The sequence below is a fragment of the Mustelus asterias genome, chromosome 16, assembly GCF_964213995.1.
Source record: "Mustelus asterias chromosome 16, sMusAst1.hap1.1, whole genome shotgun sequence".
In the NCBI taxonomy this organism is placed as follows: domain Eukaryota; kingdom Metazoa; phylum Chordata; class Chondrichthyes; order Carcharhiniformes; family Triakidae; genus Mustelus; species Mustelus asterias.
This window is the reverse complement of record NC_135816.1, coordinates 38884336-38909670: the sequence shown is the minus strand read 5'-3', so window position 1 is coordinate 38909670 and position 25335 is coordinate 38884336. Positions and strand designations below refer to the sequence as shown.

General features: G+C 41.4%; 1 protein-coding gene across 1 annotated transcript in view; it reads left to right on the top strand.

The window, feature by feature from the left end:
* LOC144505480 (glutamine--fructose-6-phosphate aminotransferase [isomerizing] 2-like) overlaps positions 1–24914 on the top strand; it is a 61726-nt gene extending 36812 nt beyond the window's left edge. Inside the window, exons 10-19 of the mRNA XM_078231598.1 lie at positions 574–737; positions 5984–6079; positions 6235–6332; positions 10057–10177; positions 10367–10524; positions 12122–12236; positions 18411–18538; positions 22442–22609; positions 23419–23580; positions 24177–24914. Of these exons, the coding sequence (XP_078087724.1) occupies positions 574–737; positions 5984–6079; positions 6235–6332; positions 10057–10177; positions 10367–10524; positions 12122–12236; positions 18411–18538; positions 22442–22609; positions 23419–23580; positions 24177–24221 (1255 nt within the window). The 3' untranslated portion in view covers positions 24222–24914. The remainder of the gene's footprint in view (positions 1–573; positions 738–5983; positions 6080–6234; positions 6333–10056; positions 10178–10366; positions 10525–12121; positions 12237–18410; positions 18539–22441; positions 22610–23418; positions 23581–24176) is intronic.
* The last annotated feature ends 421 nt before the right edge of the window (positions 24915–25335 follow it).

The window sequence follows — 25335 nt, the reverse complement described above, 5'->3', positions numbered from 1 at the left end:
TCCAATAATTTAATTAACTTTAAAGGTCCCATGGCACTATTTCAAGATGAATGTGGATTTTTTGGTATCTTAGCCAATGTCCTTCCCAATCAAATGACCAAAAAATGTACATATCAGTTATTTGTGGAATCTCTATGGAAATTGACTGCTGCATCTGCCTACTTTACAGTGACTGACTTCCAAAGTTATTGACTGTGAAGTGCTGAGTATGCTCTGAAGATGTGATGAGGCACTATAGGAATGCTTTTTTTTCTTTATTTCTCAAGTGAAGAAGACCTTGATTAGACAGGAAGATGACAACAACAATGTGCATTTATATAGCACCTTTAATATAGTACAACATGCTTTGTAACACTGGATTTGAAATAGCTATGACTTAAGGAAGGTGTCTTACTATTGTCCTTTTACTGGAGAAAATATTAAATGATGTGTGGGCAGATTTTAAATCAGGAAAAGCTTTGAAAATATCAGTTGCTGTGATATATGTTCAGGAAATAGTAATTTGTCGTTTATTATTTACAATTCAGTGTTAGAAAATCTGAGTATTTACAATACTAAATCATTCTTCAACAGTGCAATCATTGAACACACAAACAAAGTTATATTTCTGGAAGATGATGATATTGCTGCAGTGTCTGATGGTTGCCTCTCCATTCACCGTATTGAAAGATCAGTGGGTGATTTGGCATCAAGAGCCATACACACTCTGCAGATTGAATTGCATCAAATAATGAAAGGTGAGAAGTGTGCAAATCTAGTTATAAACCCAAATAAAAAAATGTGTGGAGGCCTGTAGATGTGTTACAGTATACATGGACTGAACTTTGTTTTTCCTGATAAGGAGTCAGAGTAAATCCATGTTCACTCACATCAGTCAAGTAAATCTACCAGTGTTTTACTTCTACCCGTAATGTACTTGACTGGAAATCTCTGGGCTCATTTTCATGTTTTAATTCTGAAATATAAATTTTATAGCCATTGCTAATATTATAATACAGGTAATTCTCAGACTTGGAACACAATTGGTTCCTGAAAACCACACCTTATCATAGAATCATAGAAACCCCACAGTACAGAAAGAGGCCATTCGGCCCATCGAGTCTGCACCAACCACAATCCCACCCAGGCCCCACGCCCACATCCCTACATATTTACCCACTAATCCCTCTAACCAACGCATCTCAGGACACCAAGGGCAATTTTTAGCATGGCCAATCAACTTAACCCGCACATCTTTGGACTGTGGGAGGAAACCGGAGGAAACCCACGCAGACACGAGGAGAATGTGCAAACTCCACACAGACAGTGACCCAAGCCAGGAATCGAACCCAGGTCCCTGGAGCTATGAAGCAGCAGTGCTAACCACTGTGCTACCGTGCTGCCCATCTTGAGTTTAAATGTGATAAGTTGGAAGCAATTTTCCCATAAGAACAATATTATAAAGCAGGGATTGATTCCTGAACCAAGGCCTGATGCCCCCTTTTCACCAAAATAACCCAGAATTTTGTACTCAATCAATTATAAGAAAAGTAATATAGCAAAAATAATATTTGAAATATAAATTTTAAGAAAATGTTTGGAAACACAAAGTAAATGTGTCAGAACAGCAACTGAGCATCTTGAGTCAGGGAGATGGGCGGCACAGAACGTTGATGACTGTATGACCTTGTTTACTGACATAAGGTCCAAGCTGACGATGTAAAGTTGGAACAGCATGTCAATTTATAAAGGTCGAAAGTGCCATTCGTCACAACTCAAAACGTCATAAAGTCGAGGCCTGCCTGTAATAAAGCTTTTTTTAATGTATTGAGTAATAGAAGCCTGAACTTGCATTTGTAGCAATTTGGATTACCCGTCTTCCCTGTCCCTATCTAATCTCTTCTCTGTCTCAATATTTCTCTGGTATTTTTATTATTTTAACATTATGGCAGCAATTCTCCCAAATTGGGACTAAGTACTCATACCAGCAGGAAAACTGGCAGCATCTGACAGGTGGCATTCTCCCACCTGATGGATGAAAATTTATGCATCACACCGACCAGCCCAGCTTTTCAGAAATCAGGGTGCAATTTTTAAAGGACACTTTGATGTCCCTGGTTGTAGACCGTTCCCCCCCCCTCCCAACCAAAAGTGGAAATGGTAACCCTCCACGCTGACCAGGAGAACACCACCAGCCCCTCAGCAAAGAGGGGCCTCCTCCTCCCACCACTCAAATAATGAGTCATCCCTCTCTCTCTCCACCCCCCACCATGACCATGGCCATGCAAGCAAGCATGAGGGTGACTCAGCCCCCCCCAACCCCCGGCTCTCTTCAGGCCCCATGCCTTGACGATGCCAACAGTGCACTGCCCCCGGCACTGACACTCTTGGACCTCGAGTGCTGTCAAGGAGGCAAGTCCAGTGCCCATGTGTCCTCTTTAGCTGCAGGCAATTTCAAAAGAGCTAAGTGCTTTTCACTTCCTCTTTTCTGTAAACATTACAGTTAGGAATGATTGGTATAATGAAGATGCATTCAAGCATGAAAGAAAAGATAAACACAGCTCACTGCTGATTAAAAGCCATTAAGCTGTCAATCAAATGGAAGTTAAAAGGTCCGGACAGAAATTGAATGGAAACAAAGGTTTTCAAAAGTTTAGAAGATCTTTCAAAAGGATATTCTCACAGCTGCAGCTTCTCAGAGAGAAAGGGAAATCCGTGATGCAGAATCGAGCACTGCTGTGATTTAAAAGCCTGATGTGGAGATGCCGGTGTTGGACTGGGGTAAACACAGTAAGAAGTTTAACAACACCAGGTTAAAGTCCAACAGGTTTATTTGGTAGCAAAAGCCACACAAGCTTTCGGAGCTCTAAGCCCCTTCTTCAGGTGAGTGGGAATTCTGTTCACAAACAGAGCATATAAAGACACAAACTCAATTTACATGAATAATGGTTGGAATGCGAATACTTACAACTAATCAAGTCTTTAAGAAACAAAACAATGTGAGTGGAGAGAGCATCAAGACAGGCTAAAAAGATGTGTATTGTCTCCAGACAAGACAGCCAGTGAAACTCTGCAGGTCCAGTCAACTGTGGGGGTTACAAATAGTGTGACATGAACCCAATATCCCGGTTGAGGCCGTCCTCGTGTGTGCGGAACTTGGCTATCAGTTTCTGCTCAGCGACTCTGCGCTGTCGTGTGTCGCGAAGGCCGCCTTGGAGAACGCTTACCCGAATATCAGAGGCCGAATGCCCGTGACCGCTGAAGTGCTCCCCAACAGGAAGAGAACAGTCTTGCCTGGTGATTGTCGAGCGGCGTTCATTCATCCGTTGTCGCAGCGTCTGCATAGTTTCCCCAATGTACCATGCCTCGGGACATCCTTTCTTGCAGCGTATCAGGTAGACAACGTTGGCCGAATTGCAAGAGTATGTACCGTGTACCTGGTGGATGGTGTTCTCACGCGAGATGATGGCATCCGTGTCGATGATCCGGCACGTCTTGCAGAGGTTGCTGTGGCAGGGTTGTGTGGTGTCATGGTCACTGTTCTCCTGAAATCTGGGTAGTTTGCTGCGGACAATGGTCTGTTTGAGGTTGTGCGGTTGTTTGAAGGCAAGAAGTGGGGGTGTGGGAATGGCCTTGGCGAGATGTTCGTTTTCATCAATGACATGTTGAAGGCTCCGGAGGAGATGCCGTAGCTTCTCCGCTCCGGGGAAGTACTGGACAACGAAGGGTACTCTGTCCACTGTGTCCCGTGTTTGTCTTCCTGAGGAGGTCGGTGCGGTTTTTCACGTGGCGCATTGGAACTGTTGATCAATGAGTCGAGCGCCATATCCTGTTCTCAGCAAACTACCCAGCCTTCAGGAGAACAGTGACCATGACACCACACAACCCTGCCACAGCAACCTCTGCAAGATGTGCCAGATCATCGACACAGATGCCATCATTTCACGTGAGAACACCATCCACCAGGTACACGGTACATACTCTTGCAATTCGGCCAACGTTGTCTACCTGATACGCTGCAAGAAAGGATGTCCCGAGGCATGGTACATTGGGGAAACTATGCAGACGCTGCGACAACGGATGAATGAACACCGCTTGACAATCACCAGGCAAGACTGTTCTCTTCCTGTTGGGGAGCACTTCAGCGGTCACGGGCATTCGGCCTCTGATATTTGGGTAAGCGTTCTCCAAGGCGGCCTTCGCGACACACGACAGGGCAGAGTCGCTGAGCAGAAACTGATAGCCAAGTTCCGCACACACGAGGACGGCCTCAACCGGGATATTGGGTTCATGTCACACTATTTGTAACCCCCACAGTTGACTGGACTTGCAGAGTTTCACTGGCTGTCTTGTCTGGAGACAATACACATCTTTTTAGCCTGTCTTGATGCTCTCTCCACTCACATTGTTTTGTTTCTTAAAGACTTGATTAGTTGTAAGTATTTGCATTCCAACCATTATTCATGTAAATTGAGTTTGTGTCTTTATATGCTCTGTTTGTGAACAGAATTCCCACTCACCTGAAGAAAGGGCTTAGAGCTCCGAAAGCTAGTGTGGCTTTTGCTACCAAATAAACCTGTTGGACTTTAACCTGGTGTTGTTAAACTTCTTACTGTATTTAAAAGCCTGCCAGGTGACCAGGGGGCACAGAGATTAAAGTGACACGGCCACTTCAAAGTTCTCACATGATGAGCAGAAATGAAGATGTTGAGCAGGAAACTGCCTTAACTCACCATGCTCAGGGTGATCTTCAGGTCTGCACAGCTAGAAGGGACAGTCCAGCCATAGGATTCCAACCACCCCCCCCCCCCCAACAACAACATCCTAGGTGACAATGCTGAGATCAACCCATTGCCCCAAGCCCGCCCACCCCTAGGACCCTTGGGAACCCTCCCTCTGCTACTTGCCAGTGGTGGAGGGGACATGGGCACAGGGCTTGCTTCCTTGACCCCCTCACCCCCCACCCCTTGGGGTCCAACATGTCAGGTCCACGATTGTCAGGACCTTTACCTAAGTCCACCTGGTGCAGATACTGATTGGGAGGCGGGTGAATAACAGAAAAGAATTGAATCAGCCTTCAAGTCCGCTAATTGCATTTAAAAGGCAATTTGAATAATAAAGTTTCCGCACGCTCTGGCTGGGTACCTGATCGGAGCCAGTGTGGCAGGTCGGGAGCATCGTGGCAGGTTTGATGCCCAGCACAAAACCCATTGTTTGCCTGACGCCTGATTCTCTGGGCCAATGTGATTCCCACTGGGTGCTAGTGGGCCTAGAGAATTCCACTCTTTTTCTCTCTCTCTCTCTCTCTCTCTCTCTCTCTCTCTCTCTTCTCCCCCCCCCCCCACCCCAATATTTTCAAATAGTGCAATTTGCTAATCTTGTATTTTTTTCCTGTGATGTTTCATGTTTGTGCCTTGAGTGAAGGTCCAAGTATTTGCATCATATAGATGACTTTTCATATTCTAAGCATAAGAAGGGAAGTACTGAGTTCTGACAAGGGTCGCTGACCTAAAACGTGAACTCTGTTTTTGTCTCTGCAGATACTTCCCGACCTGCTGATTATTTGCAACATTTTCTGCTTTTTAATTTTAAAAGGAAATTCTGTGCTTGTGACAGTTCCAGCAAGAATTTTGTTACGCCCCACAACTTAATAAATGATGATGCTAAAATGTTTGTAAACCTGAAATTGTTGAATAATTTTCTAAATCCAAGTTGGGTCAATTATCCGATTGTTAAGATTTTAATAAAGAAACTTATCAATTTTTATTTTCCCAACAATTTTCTTTATTTTCTGAGGGCCTGACTAAAAAAGTCTTTCCTTAAATTACCCAGGTCTTTTTAATTGAACTTTTTATCTCCTACTGTTACATAAACTCATATGTTATGGTTTATTCGCAGTAAGCTGAATAGTAGATTTGAGTGCTTTGAATACTTATTGAGGTAACCATTTCAGGTGTATCTTAACATTTTTTGAGTAATCAGTGTGTGCAAATTTTTGATGCAGGTAACTTCAGTGCATTCATGCAGAAAGAGATTTTTGAACAACCAGAATCCGTAGTTAATACTCTGCGAGGAAGAGTGAACTTTGAAACGAGCACTGGTAAAGTTTTCTTCATGTTTGTATTTGAGGCAGAAGCCAGCTTCAGCCACATCTGTTGTCAATTGATGGTTAACGCAATTATTCATGTTTTGAATGCACAATATTAATGAGCAAAGCTATATAATGTTTCATAATCATTAATGTGTTTTTTACAGTTATGCTAGGTGGATTGAAAGACCACCTCAAAGAAATAAAAAGGTGCAGGCGCTTGCTTTTGATTGGCTGTGGAACTAGTTACCATGCTGCAGTTGCAGTAAGTTTGAATGTTGTGTTGTGCAACTTTTAAAATCTCGGCTGCAGTTCAGAACACTATCTTTAAGAATGCTATTTTACATTTGCTATTTCATTTAACTCTAAATTTAGTTCATTAGTTAATTTCCCCTCCAATTAATATGCTGAACAAAACATTTGATACTGGGAGCTATTTTCAACTGCCCATTTTTTGTCTCCAAAATGAGTAGACAACTGCTTAAAATTGATGATGGGGGTAAATTAGGTTGCCTCTTGGATGCCCAATGCCTGCCTGATGCTCTCTCAGCTTAAGCTGGTTACAAAATTTTAAGATACAAAAGGGAGGAGCCTGGTAAGCAGCCTAACTAGTAGGCCTTAGTGGAAGTGCTCAGAAACACCCTGGAACATTTTTTCAGGGAAATTTCGAGGGAAGCTAGAGGGAGCAAAAATACTTCTCTGGCTCCACAAAAACACTGCAGTCTCCTGGTGTATGGTCCCCCACCTCCCAACTTCAACACTCTTTACAGACTTGTAGATGTCCAGCTTGCCTAACTCATAGAATCACCAGATTTAGCATTATCCCCCCCCCCCCCCCCCCGGTATGGCAAGCTGCCTGCTAGTGGTCATTGATCACTGAACAGGGCATCCCAATTATGCTAATGAAGCCTGATGTTGGAAATGGATCTGACCTTCTGATACAGCCTTCAGACAGCGGCCTGATTTGGAAGGAAGAAAAAAATAGTCCTCTCAGCTAGAAAGTGTCTGCTATTTGTTGCAGTGATAGTTCAGTTGGAATGGATACTCATCCATTTGTGTTTGATCCTTTCCTGAATTGTAAAGCTTATCCTGATCCTTATTATCTTCTAATCCTCATTGCATGTCTTTCTTGTTCTTGGTACGTTTGATGTTAGGAACTGAAGCATTAATATGGGTGGTGGGGATGGCAGGAGAACTATACACAACTATTTTGAGATTAATTGAAGCAGATTGTTAAAAAGTCTGCTTAAGAAGAATTTTTTTAGTAGTGTGAGCATCTTGCCAAACTGACACTTCCAAAAATTCATGCCCAGTTTTATTTTACTGAAAAAAAAACTGACAGCTGAATTTCACTTTGAGGTGATCCCACCACTTGTAGTACCAGCAGAGATGAGCAAGCTGCTGTGATTATCCAGGGTCTTATAAAGGTGCACCATATGACTGGAGCATGTTCAGTTTGTATCACATACCAGAAACAAAGGTTGGGAGAGGCAGAAATTACAGTAAAGAGCTTTTAAAATATTACCTAATATCTGTACCTGAATCACTGGGTGAGGGAGGACAAGATACAACTATTTTTGGGGACAAATTCCTGGAAGTCAAGTTGGGAATTACCCCCCAGTTAACAGCAGACAATGTGACCTAAAAAAGTGGCTAAGCAGGTCAGGGCAATCATTGTAATGAAGATGACATCCTTCCAAATGAGTAAGAGATCTAATACCCATATGCAGTAAATTCTTCACTTAACTCTGAAGGGATCACGATGGCTTGCCTGGAAAACCTTGCTTCCACTCAATCAGCCACATAATCACATAAGATTCTTATACACCCTTTATATGAATTCTTGGTTATATCTACCACCACACAAGAGAACCCATGTTCTTACATAATCCACCTTTATTTGTCTAGGAATCATTTCCTTGACGTGGATAGGCTCATAAAATAACTTAGAAATTCATTTACAAGCTGATTGTTGTTACATTCATGATTGGAGAAGCACAGTGCCAATTGTGTAGCTTTGGTAGGTTTAAAGAACCGTTGGCACTTCATTGATGTCTATTGATTGCATGTCATGAAAACCCACATTGGAAGGGAGACAGTAAACCATCTGCCCTATTGAAACAATGTAAAAGATCCCATGGCAATATTCAATTACAAAATAGGTCTGTTCTTCCAGTGTTCGAGCCAAAATTCATCCCTCAGCAGAATGGCCTGTTCCTGGACTTCTATGTAATACAATATTGTACCTGGAGTTTATTCATCATAGTTGAACAAGGATGTGGGATGTGTTATGGTCTCAGGAGAGACCAGTAACTTTTTTTAAAAAGGAGATTTGAAAGTCCAGTTATTTACGAAAAGAATGCAGCTACAAGAGTCAAACACAGCAAACACCAAATACTATTTGAGATAACCTCTTATACTCTAACATTGAACATAAGCATGAATTTACATGCACATTGTTGTCTATAAGTTATAACTTACACTGACACTATAAGTTGCACATTAACTGGAAGATGCAATTAAGATAGATCTTACAAATTGGTTCCTCAGTCCATAGAGTGAATAGATCAGCAAAATCAGTCAAATCCTTCAAAACTATCTTCCTCATAAAGAATTTCAGCTCAGTTCCTCAGAGCTGGCCTGAACCTGCATTGCCAGCAGCGCACGACCAAACCAAGTTCCCCAGGCACAGTCTTCACCTAAAATTGCGCACGTTGAACCTACTCAACCTGGTTTATATGGCATATGTCCACCAATATTATCTTCAAGTAACAAATATCTGCAACAACTTAATCTCGATCTGGCCTCTCTAACATCACCTTGCCATTTCTACACCACTGATTCATCAACTGCTACTACTGAGCTTGGTTCTGCATCCATTTATATAGCGTCAATCAATGTATCAGCATTCTGGGGATTGCCATTGATTGAAAACTGAACTGGACTAACCATATATTGTGGCAACAAGCCAGATCAGAGGCTAGGAATTCTGCAGCAAATAACTCGCCTCCAAGCTTGTCCACTATCTACAAGGCACAGGTCAGATTATGATGGAATGCCCTTCACTTGGCTGGATGAGTGCAGCTTCAACATTCAAGAAGCTCGACACCATCCAGGACAAAGCTGTCTCTTGATTGGCACCCTTCCATAAACATTCTCACTCTCCACCGACGAACAATGGCAATAGTGTACTATCTACAAAATATTCTGCACATCCAAAGCCATGACTGCTGCCATCTAGAAGGACAAGTCAGATGGGAGCACCACCACCTGGAAGTTCCCCTCCAAGTGACTCACCACCCTGACTTGGAAATGTATTGCTAGCTCTTTCTCTGTCACTGGATAAAATTCCCTGGAACTCCCCCCGCCCCCGAACATCACTGAGGGTGTACCTGCTCCCCAGGGACTGCAGCGGTTTAAGAAGGAAGCTCACCGCCACCTTATCAAGGGGCATTTAGTGACGGGGAATAAATGTTGGCCTAGCCAGTGACGCCTATGTACTATAAATTAATTTTTAAAATAGTTTTGATTTCCAATCCTGACTTCAATTTTCATTTCTTTAGAAACTAGCAGGGTCAGTTTCTTTTCTCTGTTTCCCCTCTCATTTTCCCTTTTCAGTTTCTGTTTACAGTTTCCATTTTCAGTTAGGGCTGCCTCAATAAATATGAACATTGAAAGCACTGATTCCATCACCAAGTGAATGGTTTCTGAAAGTTTTTAAAACAAGCTTAAACTATGCTTAAGTATGGATATTATGTAGATAGGAACGGTTGCCTTATGTTCTTTCTGAGCTATGCAAATGTGCAGCAACCCGAACGTGCCACTCATAACTCGGTCCATTAAAGTTATATGAGGGCATGGTTTGCAAAAACTTTAAAGGGTTGCACACTGAAACAAATTACATGACAGAACAAAATCAGAGGGTAGGTCGCACATAGCCAATGTATATTTTGTTTGATTATTATATCCAATATTCTTGATCAATCTAGACTCGTCAAGTATTGGAAGAACTAACTGAACTACCAGTGATGGTTGAACTTGCCAGTGATTTCTTGGACAGAAGTACTCCTGTTTTCAGAGATGATGTCTGCTTTTTTATTAGCCAGTCAGGTGTGCATTCAAACATATTTTTGCAAGGCTAATGTATTTTATTTATTCAATAACTTCTACATCTGCATGCAATTATGAGGCTAATATTCTTTCTGCTGTTCTGAAAAGATACGTTGAAATCTTATCGAACATTATCTTATCAAACGTTATCTGTGGTTTTTGCACCATGAATTTGTTTCTGTTTAACAGGTGAAACTGCAGATACACTCATGGCTCTGCGATACTGTAAGGATCGTGGTGCTTTGACTATTGGCATCACAAACACAGTTGGAAGCTCTATTTCTCGAGAAACTGATTGTGGTATACATATTAATGCTGGACCTGAAATTGGAGTGGCGAGCACTAAGGTTAATGAGTTCTTTATTTTAAAATAAGCAATGTTACCTTGTATTGATTCTTTGAGTACTTGAGAGTTTGTGATTGCTTAAACAACCCTAATAATTGTCTATGTTCAGTTTTGTATTATGTGCAGTAAAGTAAAATAGGGTGTGACAAGGAGATTTTTTTTTAGCAATCAATCCAAATTGGCTCAACTCCAACTCTAAACTTTGAATTGGTGTTGAATATTCTAAAAACATTTCTAAAGCAGCTTTTATAGAATTGGATTAAATTAGAACAAAAACATCACATTGTCTATTAAATTGATCTACTGCAGTGAATTGATGAACAGTACAAAAGTATTTGTTGTGCTCCTAATGGGGAAAGGACCAAAGAGGGACAGACACAGATTTTAATGTGCAGATGCACTGGTTGGTCCAATAGCACACGGAAAGTCCATAAATATAAGTTAATCAGTTAGTGATTGATTTTTTTTAATGCAAGCAACCCATTATGGTTTGACTTTTGGATTTTCTGTTAAATTGGTGACCATGTCATGATTTTTTAAAAATGGAGTGTAAACGTCGCTGGCTAGGCCAGTGTTTATTGCCCATCCCTAATTGCCCTTGAGAAGATGGTGAGCTGCCGCCTTGAACTGCTGCAGTCCATGTGGTGTAGGATCTGCATGATATAATCTCAACTCCAGTATGTAGAGGGTTTTGGAAGGCATCTAATATGCTGAAGCAAACAGACAGAAGAAATGTTCCTAGTTACTTTTCAAACAGGAAGAATTAGCTCTGGTGTAAAGAAAAGCTATTAATCAGAAATATTTTCCTACTGATATCATGAAAATGCTAATGGTAGAATAATTGAAAAACGTTTTGTGAATATTATATATTTTTACTTTACCACTTGGATTGTTTAAAAAGAATGACAAGCCAATCCATATGTTTACAGGGCCCTGTAAGAAGATCATATAAAGTTGAAATAATCCAGCTCCCGTGTTATAGAAGTGTATTATTGCTAGCCTTTTTCCAGACTTCTTTTTCTTTACAACGGTCTCTGGAAATGCCATCTGCCTGGGGTTTCAAGCTGAACTTTTTCATTGTAGCCTTTTTTTGTTCAAAATCAAATGCTTCAAAGGAAGAAACTGGGAAATCCAGAGTTCAAAGAATATTCTTGAGGTAACCATTCTAGAATTCCAAGGGACTGATCAATCTTCTCTCCATTTCTAAAGTGGCTGTTGATTTTCTAATGCTTTCCAATCCGTATAAAGGAAATTTTATAATAAGTGTTAACATGGTAACAACCATCAGCAAGTAGATTTCTCAAATAGGCATTGGCTGTTTTGAAAAACATCATGTATTTTACTAGTTATGCAAGCAGGATTGTAAAGAACATTGCTGAATCAAATGATAAAATATGTCTGGCTTTAAAATAAGTAATTTGTGTAAAGTTCTAATTACAACAGAACGCTTCCACTGGGAAGTCTAGGGTGTCCTCTCCATAACCACAATGACTTTAAAAACTCTGATAATTCCAAGGAGCTATATAAACAGTTCCTTAGTATATTTAATGCAGCATTCTGAACCTTTTGATAACTTGTCTTATCTTATCATTTTGCAGGCCTACACTAGCCAGTTTGTTTCCTTGATTATGTTTGGTCTCATGATGTCTCAGGATCGTATCTCTATGCAGAAAAGGAGAAAGGAGATCATCGCTGGACTTCAGACTCTGCCAGGTAACATTCATAGTATGTCAAACTAAGCATTGAGCATTTATTGGAAAAGTGTATATTAATTTCTTGATGAGGAATATTTGTTTTACCTTTGTAAATAGAATATTGTGCATTTCAAAATTTAGTTTTCCGCATCACTTGATTTAATTTCTTGAGAACCCTTGAGTCATTTGAAATTATGAATATTAATATCCCGATTTTAACCTCGTGCCCACGAAGAATGAGATTGCAGAGATTAAAGAAGTGTTTGCTATGCCAGCTCATTGGTGCATGCAGATGCTTTGCCATATGATCATATTTTGCACAGAATTTACTTTTAATTCATTTATGGGGTGTAGGCATGGCTGGTTAGATCAGCATTTATTACTCATCCTTAATTACCCTTGGGAAAGTAGTAGTGAACTGCCTTCTTGAATAGCTGCAGTCCCTGTGATGTAGGAGCATCCATAGTGCTGTTAGTGAGGGAGTAAGAAAAAATTGACCCAGTGACAGTGAAAAAATGACTTTCCAAGTCAAAATGGTGAATGGCTTGGAGGGGAACTTCCAGGTGGTGGTGTTCCCATGTATCTGGTGCCCTTGTCCTTCCTTCTAGATGGTAATGGTCATAGGTTTGGAAGTTGCTGTCTAAGGAGCCTTGATGAGTTTCTGCAGTACAACTGATGGATGGTACACCCCACTGTCACAGTTTGTCAGTGATAGAGGGAGTAAATATTTGTGGAAGGTGTGACAATCAAGCATGCTGCTTTGTCCTGGATGGTGTTGAACACCTTGGGGGTGATGCTCTAATTTTAAATCGGAGAATTGTACGTCAGCCGATTCACGGGACTCCTGTGAGCATTCACGCCACAATTGCCTGGATTTCCAGCGGTCTCTGCATAGCGCCGGAAATCGGCTGGGAGGAGAGGCTAGCACCTAAATAGTATTTTACATACTATTTAAATGCTATTAGCGGGTCTGGGACTGAATTCTCTGGGCCCCCTAGCATCTCCCACTCCGCCAGATTGTTTCACTCCAACGGGGATTACAGTAGTTCCCCACTTTCGGGGAGCTCGCGGCCTGACCCCGCTGGAGTGAAGGGAGGGCAATCGGGGCACACCAGGGGGTCAGGCGGCGGGAGAGTGGTGATGTGCCCCCTGGGCATGGGCACCTTGGCAGTGTCAGCCTGTGGCCATGTCCAGGGACACCTTGGCAGGAGATTGAGACTAATTGGGGCCTAGGGGGCAGTGCCTGCTGGGGGTGGGGCCGAGAGGCGATCGGTGGGGAGGGTCCCGCTACCACTCTGCATGGGGATTGATGGGGGCAGGAGGGAAGCCAGCGATCAGGGGGTTTGGCCGAGGGAGGGGGGATGTGCCTGCAGGGAGTGGAGGGGGGGATCGTTGCTGCTGGGGGTGGGGGGGGGGCTGGCCCGTGCATGGATGGGGGGGTCCACGATTGGGCCGTTGGGGTGGGGGAGGGAGCAGTACTGTGGGGGTCCTGGGCTGGCCAGCAGTCAATCAGGTCAGCAAACTGCAGGCTGACAGGCTGGACCGCGAATGGCCGGGGGCATGATCTGGCCGGGGAGCGGGGGGCAGCATTGCGGGGGTCCCGAGCTGGCCAGCAAACTGCAGGCTGACCCGCTGCTTTCAGCCTCTCCAGTGGGAATAGGCCCCGTCCTCTGAAATTTAATGATATTCTCGCTGGTGGCCTTTGCAATACACAGTGTGGAAGATTCTTCTCTGAACTCCCACTGAAGAAACCAGTGTGAATTACTCCAGCTTTCATGCAAATTCTGATAGACCGGCTTTGGGGAATCAGGAACTGAGTTACTTGTGCAGTAAAGTGGTAAACTGTTTAACTGGCAGTCGCGAAACACCAAGTTTTGTAAAAGGCCTCTACCGTTCAGTTGTGGAGGGCAGTAACACTGTGTTGGTCTGCTGTGATTTTTCTCTAAAACATAGGAGATCATGGGATGGCTGTATTAGCATACCTCTGCCTTTTCTATGATGCTTGCTGCTAATAGGCTCACTGATGAGGTGCAGTTGAGCCTGTAACAGCAGGTATGGAGGAATGCGCTGCCAAGTAGGGTGGTGGAGGCAGGCACGCTGACATCGTTTAAGACTTACCTGGATAGTCACATGAGCAGCCTGGGAATGGAGGGATACAAACAATTGGTCTAGTTGGACCAAGGAGCGGCACAGGCTTGGAGGGCCGAAGGGCCTGTTTCCTGTGCTGTATTGTTCTTTGTTTGAAACAGCCTGTCATTGGAAGTGCATCAAAAAGTGTGTGACGACTCTAAGCACAGGAGGGTGTGCATGACCACCCTAAAGTCTCTCCCTCACTGACCAGACCGCCCCGGATCCAAAGTTATCCCTCTCTAGCCATCCACTCCTGGTCCAAAGTCTTTCTCCCTCACTGACTGGACCCCTACTCATCAGACCATCCCTGAGTCTTTTGCTCACCAGACCAACCAAATTTTGTCCCTCACTGGATCCTTGCAATCTCTCCTTCGCTAATTGGACCTTCACTCAGCTGACCATCCCGAGTCCCTCGCTTGCTCACCAGAAAGCCAAAATCTGTCCCATGCTGACTCGACCCTCACAGTCTGACCCTCACATTCACATTCTGTTCCTCGCTGATCAAACCCCCAGTGTCTCCCTTGCTGACTGGACCCTCGCAATCTCTCTCTTGCTCACTGGACCATCTAAACACACTCGCTCACTGACCAAACGCCTCACTGTCTCTACCTTGCTCACTGGACCACCCTTAGTCTCTCCTTCACTGACAGGACCACCTGAAGTTGCTCTCTTACTCATTAGACTACCTGACATCTCACCTCACTGATTGGACCCTTGCAGACTCTCTTTGGCTGACCAAATCACCCATACAGTCTCTTCCCTGCGGAACAAACTCCCACATCACTCATCAAACCCAAAATTTCCCTCCGTGCCATTGCCACTCTGGTGTTCAGGCCAATGTGCCATCACTCACTTCCCTGCTTGCTTCTCCAATCACCGGCTGTTTCTCCCCTATGCTTGCTGCTGACAGGTTCAATAGTGAGATGCAGTTTAGTCTATTAGTAGCATGTGGGGGAGGGAAGCAGCCTTTGATTAGAGGATCATGCCCATTTATCTCTGCACTATCAATTCATCCACCTTATTATGAACTCTACATGCATTCAGAAAAATACCTTTAATTTCTTTCTTTACCATTTTTCCCTACTTTACTCTTTTTGCTGGTATGCACTTATTTATGTATCCTGTCAAACATTAGTCTTAACACACTGCTGCATTATTGTATTGACTTTTCTTGTTGGCATTTAAAATCTCCCCTCATGAACCTCTCCCCCACCGCCACTGAAAAAGCAGTCCATGTCCAAATGCAGCAACACCTGGACAATATCCGGGCTTGGGCTGATCAATGGCAAGTAATATTCACGCAACGCAAGTCCCAGGCAATGACCATCTCCAAATAAGAGAATTTAACCATTGCCCCTTGACATTTAATGGCATTACCATCACTGGTCTCCTGCTATCAACATCCCGGGAGTTGCCATTGTCCAGAAACTGAACTGGACTAGCCATATAAATACTGTAGCTACAAGAGCACGCCAGAGGTTAGGAATCCTGTGGCAAGTAATTCACCACCTGACTCCCCAAAGCTGCTTCAACATTTAGAACGCAAGTATGTGATGGAATACTTTCCACTTGCCTGGATGAGTGTAGCTCCAGCAACACTCGAGAAGCTCTACAGTCTGCTTGATTGTCACATCTTCCACAAACTTTCACTCCCTCTACCATTGACTAACAGGCGCAGCAGTGTGTACCATCCACAAGATGCATTGCAGTAACTCACCAAGGCTCCTTCACAGCTCATTCCAAACCCACGACCACTACCATCTCGAAGAAGATGATCAGCAGACACAGGGGATCACCACCACCTGGAAGTTCCCCTCCAAGCCGCTGACCATTCTGATTTGGAAATATATCTCCCTTCCTTCTCTGTAACTGGGTCAAAATCCTGGAACTGCTTCCCTAACAAGGTTGTGGGTGTTACTACACAGGGATTGCAGCAGCTCACCACCATCTTCTCAAGGGTAATTGGGGACTCTAATAAATGCTGGCCTAGCCAACAATGCCCACGTTCTGTAAATGGTTTTTTAAAAATTAATTTAAAGCCCTCTCTACAGCCCTCATTATACAATTTGCTGGAACCCTGGTCCCAGCATGCTCCAAATAAATTCCATCCCAACAGTACAGTTCTCTTTTTCCCAATCCTGGTGACAAGTGTCTTATGAATTAAAACTCTTCCTACACCAATCCTTTTACTATGCATTTAACTGATTTTGTTCAGCCTATGTTAATTTGTTTGTTGGTCAGAAATTATGACCTTCGTGGTCCTGCTTATTAATTTAGCTCCTGACTACTCGTACTCCATTCACAGACCCCCCCCCCCCCCCCCCCCCCCCCCGGGTGGACAATTGCAAGGAGTGAGGTTTCACCAGTTCAACCTTCTGACTCCCAATACCTGCCCCACTTATAACCACACCCTCTTGCCTCTGACCATGGAGTAAATCTGATTTGCTTAACTTAAATGTGACTGCCTTCTCGAACAAGCGTTCCAGTAACTTTGTCCTTCCCTGCTGTATCGCAGTGTCTGAAGCTTGGACTCCAGCTCATAAATCCTGAGCTGAATTCCTCGAACTGCAGAAATTTACTGCAGATGTGTTTGCTGTGCATCACACTGGTGCCCACCAGCTCCAATAAGCTACAGCTGCAACATATCACCTGCCCTGTGTCTTGACTGTATATTGTTCAACAAGTTGGAGTTTCAAATTTAGAAATACAGTTCATCAACATTTTGTAGTTACAGAAAGTAGTTTAACTAGTTGAGCTATCAAATTTAATACAATACTAATATCTCCATGGTACTCCTTGAAACTATTGCCCCAGTTTAGAGAAAAAAGGAACCTTAAATTCACCAACCAACCACTTACCAGTTGATATAATTAATACCTCTGGACTTCAGATCTTGGGTCTCGCTAACTCTCGCTCCCATTCTTGGATCACTTCTTATTCTGTAAAAGACTGGAACAACATCTCTTCCCTGTCTGGGCCAAATTCCTTCTCACAAAATACCCTCGCTCAACAAATTACTGCGTTCAGATTTTGTCTGGCAGTATTCGATTCAACTGGCATCCATGCCACCTACTCGATTTTACTTGGTGTTTAAAAGTATTCTTTCAATGCCCTGGCAGTGGCCTCCCACCCAGCAACCACATTGTCATTCCAGTCAGGTTCAGGCAGGGGTCATTCTTAGAAGATGCTAAAGAGGCTTGGGACCCAACGGTCTGGGTCTTGTGTCTTATCATTTCATCCCCCCTCACCCAAATGCTGCACTCAAGCCTGAAGTTTAAATCGGGGATTAAATGATATTTTGGGCAGGTTATAAATAGTTTAATGAGAACAAAGGTAATCAAATAATTTTGTTCCTGACATTGATTAGCCCGCAGGTTTCTGTGTGCAGATTTAGGCATTTCCATTGCAAAGCGGAAGTAAAGTTACAGAGAGTACAGTGCAGTTTGTCTAGAATGATGGCAGACGTGGAAAACTATAGGTAGGAGAAGTAACTTGTGATACTGGGAGTAACCCAAGATGTTAGGACCATTTCCACAGCAGAAAAGGAGTAAAATCACATTCCATTGAGATATTTTAAAATTACAAAGGATTTTGAAAGAATAATTGTCAAAGACTATTCCTGTTGTTGGGGCATCAATAAAGAGGGATCCTCAGTTTAAAATTGCCAAAGAGTGAGAAGTTCAGGGAACGCCCGTCATACTGAAGTCTGCTGGAGCATGGAATATTTTGCCATAGGAAGTATAAATATTTGGAATAACAAAGGATATGGAGGGAAAGCAGAGCATAGGGACTAGTTTTAAATTGGTCTGGGAACAATCTGGCATGGACATGGGCCAGATGACCTCCATCTTTTTGGTGAACTTCAATCATTCTATTTGAGAATATATTTTCCACACTAAATGTTCGTATGTCTGTTGTCTTTACAGTTTGTAAACTACTTGTTCTTTTTAGAAGATAAATGCTTGTGAAGAGCTGCATGTAAGATGTAGTTACTATTAAGCCTGTAACTACCTTAATTTGTATTATTAACCTGTCATTATTATTCCCACATAAATTCACTCAGACCAAATTAAAGAAGTGTTATCCTTGGACGAAAAGGTTCAGCTACTAGCCCGTGAACTATTCCAGCACAAATCACTCCTCGTCATGGGTCGTGGGTATCATTATGCTACATGCCTAGAGGGAGCTTTAGTAAGTAGGCCCTACACAAAAGTCATCCTTGATTTCTATTCATGATTATTTGCAATATAAGACTCTAGTGTTCTTTAGATTCTTCAAATTCTGATCTATATTATCATCTGTCCTTCCATTCAGGAAAAGCCAATCTACATAATATTGACTGCTTAGGCTAGAAGTCTTAAGATTGAATGATTTTAGGAGAATTGAATAGTTGCTTCAAAAAATGTTAGTTCTGATTAATTCCCAGATGTGGTTCTTGCTGTTAAGGCCAACATTTATTGTCCATCCCTAGTTGCCCTGGAGTAGGTGATGGCAAGCCATTTCATTTGATTTATTATTGTCACATGTATTAATATGCAGTGAAAAATATTGTTTCTTGCGCGCTATACAGCCAAAGCATACCATACATAGAGAAAGAAAGGAGAGGGTGCAGAATGTACAATCATGGCTAGGGTACAGAGAAAGATCAACTTAATATAAGGTAAGTCCATTCAAAAGTCTGATGCAGCAGGGAAGAAGCTGTTCTTGAGTCGGTTGGTGCGTGATCACAGACTTTTTCCCAATGGAAGAAGGTGGAAAGGAATATGCCCGGAGTGCATGGGGTCCTTGATTATGCTGGCTGCTTTTCCAAGGCAGCGGGAAGCTGGTTTGCATGATGGACTGGGCTATGTTCACAACCCTTCAGAGTGGGAGTCATACCAAGCTGTGATACAACCAGAAAGGATACTTTCTAGGGTGCAACTGTAAAAGTTGGTGAGGGTTGTAACAGACTTGCTAAATTTTCTTAGCCTCCTGAGGGGAGTTTGGCCCCACGGTCATAGGTGTATAAGGAGTATAGTAAGGGGCTGAGGAAACAGCCACGTGGGGCACTGGTGTTGAGGATAATCGTGGAGGAGGAGTTGTTGCCTATCTTTACTGATTGCAGTCTGTGGGTTAGGAAGTCTAGGATCCAGTTGCAGAGGGAGGAGCTGAGCCCTCGGCCACTGAGTTTGGCGATGAGTTTTGTAGGAATAATGGTGTTGAAGGCTGAGCTGTAGTCAATAAATAGGAGTCTGACATAAGTGTCTTTGTTATCCAGGAGTTCCAGGGTTGAGTGTAGGGCCAGGGAGATGGTGTCTGCTGTGGACCTGTTGTGGGCGGAACGCAAACTGTAATGGATCCACGCAATTTGGGAGGCTGGAATTGATTTCGAGCCATGACTAACCTTTCAAAGCACTTCACAATGATGGTCATTAAGGCACACTGCCTAGCTTTGGTACAGAGATGACTGTTGTATTTTGTGAATAGAACTGAGTAGCTTGCTCGGCCATTTCGGAGGGATGTTTAGCGTCAGCCACGTTACTGTGGATCTGCAGTCACACATGAGCCAGACAAGGTAAGGGCAGCAGATTGTCTTCCCAAAAAGACGCAAATGAATTTTTAAGACCATAAGACATAGGAGCAGAATTAGGCCACTCGGCCCATCGAGTCTGCTCTGCCATTCAATCATGGCTGATATTTTTCTCATCTGCCTTTTCCACAAAATACCTGTTCCCCTTATTAATCAAGAACCTATCTCTTTCTGTCTTAAAGACACTCGATACCTTGCCTCTACGGCCTTCTGCGGCAGAGTTCCACAGATTCACCACTCTCTGGCTGAAGAAATTTCTCCTCATCTCTGTTTTAAAGGATCACCCCTTTTACCCTGAGGTTGTGCCCTCTGGTTCTAGTTTTTCCTATTAGTGGAAACATCCTCTCCACATCCACTCTATCCAGGCCTCGCAGTATCCTGTAAGTTTCAATAAGATTCCCCTCTCCTCCTCCTAAGCTCCAACGAGTACAGACCCAGAGTCCTCGCCATTCCTCATATGACAAGCTCTTCAGTCCAGGGATCGTTCTTTTGAACCTCCTCTGGACCCTTTTCCAAGGCCAGCACATCCTTCCTTAGATACGGGCCCAAAATTGCTCACAATACCCCAAATAGGGTGTGACCAGAGCCTTGTACAGCCTCAGACGGACATCCCTGGTCTTGTATTCTAGCCCTCTCGACATGAATGCTAACATAGCATTTGTCTTCCTAACTGCTGACTGAACCTGCACATTAACCTTAAGAGAATCTTGAACAAGGACTCCCTTCTGATTTCCTAAGCATTTCCCCATTTAGAAAACGGTGCTTTTGTAACACTGGTAGTTTTGTGATTATTGTAAAATACTAAAATTATTTCTTTTTTATATTGTACATTTCATAAGGTTTACTAAATTAGATACATTTTTAATTGAATTAAATTCCTCAACTGCTGTGATGGGATTTGAACTCCTTTCTCAAGGTCATGGGTCGAGTAACATAACCATTATGCCCAGTGGAAGAATATGCAATTGAAATGAATTAGGCTGCTGGCACTGCTGCTGAGCTAAACACTTGCTGCTGTTTTTCAGCACCATTTGATATCCTGATTCTTTATAATGGGTATATAATATCTTTTTTAATTATTCTGTTAACTGATAGGTGAGGGTTTAATACTCTTTTTTTTTTTAAATTGTGGTTCTTGTATAATTTATTTTATTTGCTTCTCCTTTGCTACTACCTACAATCCATGATTCTTGTCCAATTGCTCTTTTGATTTTTCTTTTAAGTTACCATTTAATTTTTGTATGGCTATCAGTACAGTTTATTATTTTCTTAGATAGTTTAAAATATTTCTGTTTGACCTTTGATTTTTTTTATACTGCATTATTCAGGTGTTGACCTGCCTGCTTAAGTTTCACACCAGGATTTCTTTCTTAGCATTCTGTAAAACCTGTTAACTCTTTTGATGTTTTTACATCCATACATTTTGCCCATAATCATTTTCATGTCATAAAATATAACTATTCAGTGATCATCAGAACTCACTTTTGCCTAATTACTGACTTCTAAATCTGACACACTATTCTGTTTTACTGACCAAGTCACAGTAGGTTCCTGTGTGAAATTATTTTAATTTAATTCCATCATTTTCGTTATTATTGATCTGCCTGTTCAGTCATAACCTGCTTTAAATCTAATATACAACAATCTAATATAAATAACTTCCCTGTTGCCTTTCCTACCATAAACATGCTTATTGTAACTGCTAGTGAATGGCAAGTTGTTACTTGCCCTTATCACTAACAGCTACCAGTGTTGGTTTTGCCGCTTTCATTCTGTCCCAATCTCGATGTTATATGATGCTAATCTTGACCTAGTTTCATAAGTACATTTTTAACTTTATCTCAAGTGTTTTATCTTCATTATCATTCATCTTGATGCTAGTTCTGGTCTGCTTTTATGCAGCGTCTCCATATCAATATGTGTGCAGATTTAGATCCAGGAAAGACCAATCAGAATATTTTCAGTTTTGGTGAAAGGTCTGAAGTGGATAGCTTCACGTTTCCCACATCAAACTCAACCTGGTTTTGCCGAATCACTTAATCTTAAATAAGTTGTATAACTTTCTGATCACATCTACATAGCTTACTGATTATTATCTGCAAATTTAGATATTTGTTTATCACAGTCTTCAAAATGCAGAGTGAAAATGCCAGTAAAATATTCATGTATCAACAGTTGATTATGTGAATAAGCTTTTCCCCACTGACAATTTCTGTGTTTTTTTTCTATGCTGTGGAGATGCCAGCGTTAGACTGGGGTAGGCACAGTAAGAAGTCTCAACAAGTTAAAATCCAACAGGTTTATTTGGTAGTACGAGCTTTCAGAGCGCTGTCCCTTCATCAGATGACTCACCTGATGCAGGGGCAGTGCTCCGAAAGCTCGTGCTACCATATAAACCTGTTGGACTTTAACCTGATGTTGTGAGACTTCTTGCTGTTTTTTTTTCTAGATACATTATTCTTTGAAACATTGAATGCAGGAGTAAGTTTTAATAATAATTAACTTTATTTTTGCCATATTGACAGAAAATCAAAGAAATCACTTACATGCATTCTGAGGGGATCCTGGCTGGAGAGTTGAAACACGGTCCTTTGGCTTTAATTGACACACAGATGCCTGTCATAATGGTTGTTGTGAGGGATCCAAGCTACACCAAGTGTCAGAATGCTGTTCAACAGGTCACTGCACGACAGGTATTGTTATAATTGATATATTTTGCAGTAGACTTAGTATTGCATTTGAGGTGACAGTACTAATTTTAATGCTTTGTGTGCCACCCTAATCAAGTGACAAGTTAAATATTACTTGAAAAGATAAGTAGAGTAAAATTTTAACTTTTTGATCATGATTAAATCCAGAATGATGTTTTTTGTACTGTTATGAAAATTTGAGCCCATAATTAACTTGGCATACAAGATAAATGCTTACTTTCGAATTTATTAACACATCCGTATGTAAATTTTGAATAATGGAAGGAGAAGCTAGATTTGATTTTGCATTCCTGTAAATGTGAGCTAGCTTAAGCATTACTTCAGACAATTGTAATTGTGATGTGTTTGTATCGTATAGCTAAAATTTACTGTGACAAAAAAAAATTATATTATGCCTGTGTACTAAAATGGTGTTCTTCAAAACAATTAATGAACGTGGCCTGTGATGAAATTATTAGCCCCAAAAGAGCAGTTGGATTCGGATGCATATTTTTAAACCTAGTTCTTGCTTATGTATTAAATTTGACTACAACTGAGAAACAAAATGACTTGCATGTACTTAGTGCACACAATTGTGTTGTCTGACTCACAAGAAAGCAAAGTTTTTTGCATTGTGCTTTACATACTTGGAGGATGCAGGGAAACACTTTGAATTGAACACTACATGTTCAATAAGTTTCTTGAAAAGGTTCTGCTTCCAGATCCTCACTGTATTCTATCCTCATCCAAGATATTTGATTTTTATTTGTGTCACAAATGAATTTGTTTAATAATTCTAATCTTTGTTTTAGGGCCGCCCGATAATACTCTGTACAAAGAATGATGAGGAGAGTAGGAAACTTGCATACAAAACTATTGAAATACCACATTCAGTTGACTGCTTACAGGGTATTTTAAGTGTAATTCCTCTTCAACTCCTTTCTTTCCATTTGGCTGTTCTTCGAGGATATGATGTGAGTAGATTGAATATCATAAGATGTGCTGACTATATATGATCGCTAAAGTGAAAATACTCAAATTCTCAAAAGTGTCATTCTGATACAAGCTTACAACTTGAGCATAAAATAATTTCAACTTGAAACCTGAGGTAGTAAAGGGTCCATGAGTGGTTGTTCAAAATTTGATTGAGGAAGGGGTTTTTGAGATTGTCAACATGGTTTCTGGAAAAGAAGATCATGTCTTTTAAATTTGATTAAATTCTTCAAGAAGGTTACTCGGTTGAAAGATGAAGGTAGCCCCATGCCCATTGTACATTTGGGTAAGAATAATGGAAGGCACATGTATATCATGCTGTGTTCTGTATAATTGATTGAACCGGTGTCTCAGTTAATGAACCTCAAAAGCTTCATGACTTGTGTCATGAGATTGTAGCAAAAGCAAATCTTTGATTATACATGTAAGATGTTCCATAATAAAACAAGAACACCATTGTATAATCTTCCTTTTCTGTCTGCCCCCCCCTCCCCCCAATTTTGTTTTCTCCCCTATCTAAAGAAAATTATAATTTTACTGTAAGTGCCCATTCACTAAATTGAATTTCTTATTTTAGGTTGACTTTCCTCGAAACCTGGCCAAGTCTGTCACTGTAGAATGAAGACCATATCACTACAAGCATTTGAAGATTTGGACCAATCTTTTATATTCTCTTTTCAGTTTTAGTTTTCTTATGAAATGTGAAAGCTAAATGAAGTTATCTAATTGGGACATGTGCAGTGATGTAGATTATGCACATATTGCATATTTGATTTTAAATATAATATATAAGGTATACACTTCTAAGTACCTCATCCTTGGTATCGTATTGATTGGGAATCTACATCTCATTTGTGTAGCTGCCTTGGTTTAAAAGTTGAAAGGGAACTGATGTTTACATAAACTGGGTAAAATGAATCTGTACTATGGTGCAATATTAACAACCACAGAAAAACCTACCTAAGATTTTTATAGTCCATTTTCTGTATTTTCTTGTTTTTTAGATCATGACTTTTGTTAATCACTTTAATTTTTCTGTTGGAGGGGGAGGTATCTGCCTGTAGTGATCATGCTCATGTTGTATATCAATATATTTTGTGGGTTGAGGGGATTTATTCAATGAATTAAATGTGAATGAAATAAAGGAGCAAGAATGAATTGGTTTATTGTTCATTTTACAATTGCACGTACTGACGTGTGTGTAAAAAAAAAAACAAATATCAAAAAATGAAGGTATGCATTGTTTTGCATCCAACACTATGTACAATAAGCATTATTTTTGAAAATTACAGAAATTAAACATGCCATTTGACCCAACTGGTTCCTGTTGTTTATCTACTCTCAAACAGCAGTTCTAATCCCATGTGCCTGTGGTGTTCACATATCCTTTCATCTTTGTTTAATCTGATCTGAAAGTTTGACATAGTGTCTGCTTCAATCACTAACTCCAGTGATGTATTCCATAACCTCACCACCATAAGAAAGTTTATCTTGTCTGTGTGCTAAATCTCTTGCATTTAAGCTTTTACCCATGTTGTCTTTTTCTAACTCCCTCAATCACTGGAATCATCTGTTTCTATCTAGTCTGTCCCATCCCTTAACAATTTAAATATTTCTATCATGAGTCCGTAATCTTCTCTGTTTTAATGGAAACAATCTTAATATGTGTCTTGCTTTCTATTTTTATTTCCTAATACCTGGCAACAACCTAATGTGTTTGGTGCCTGAATGTTTTT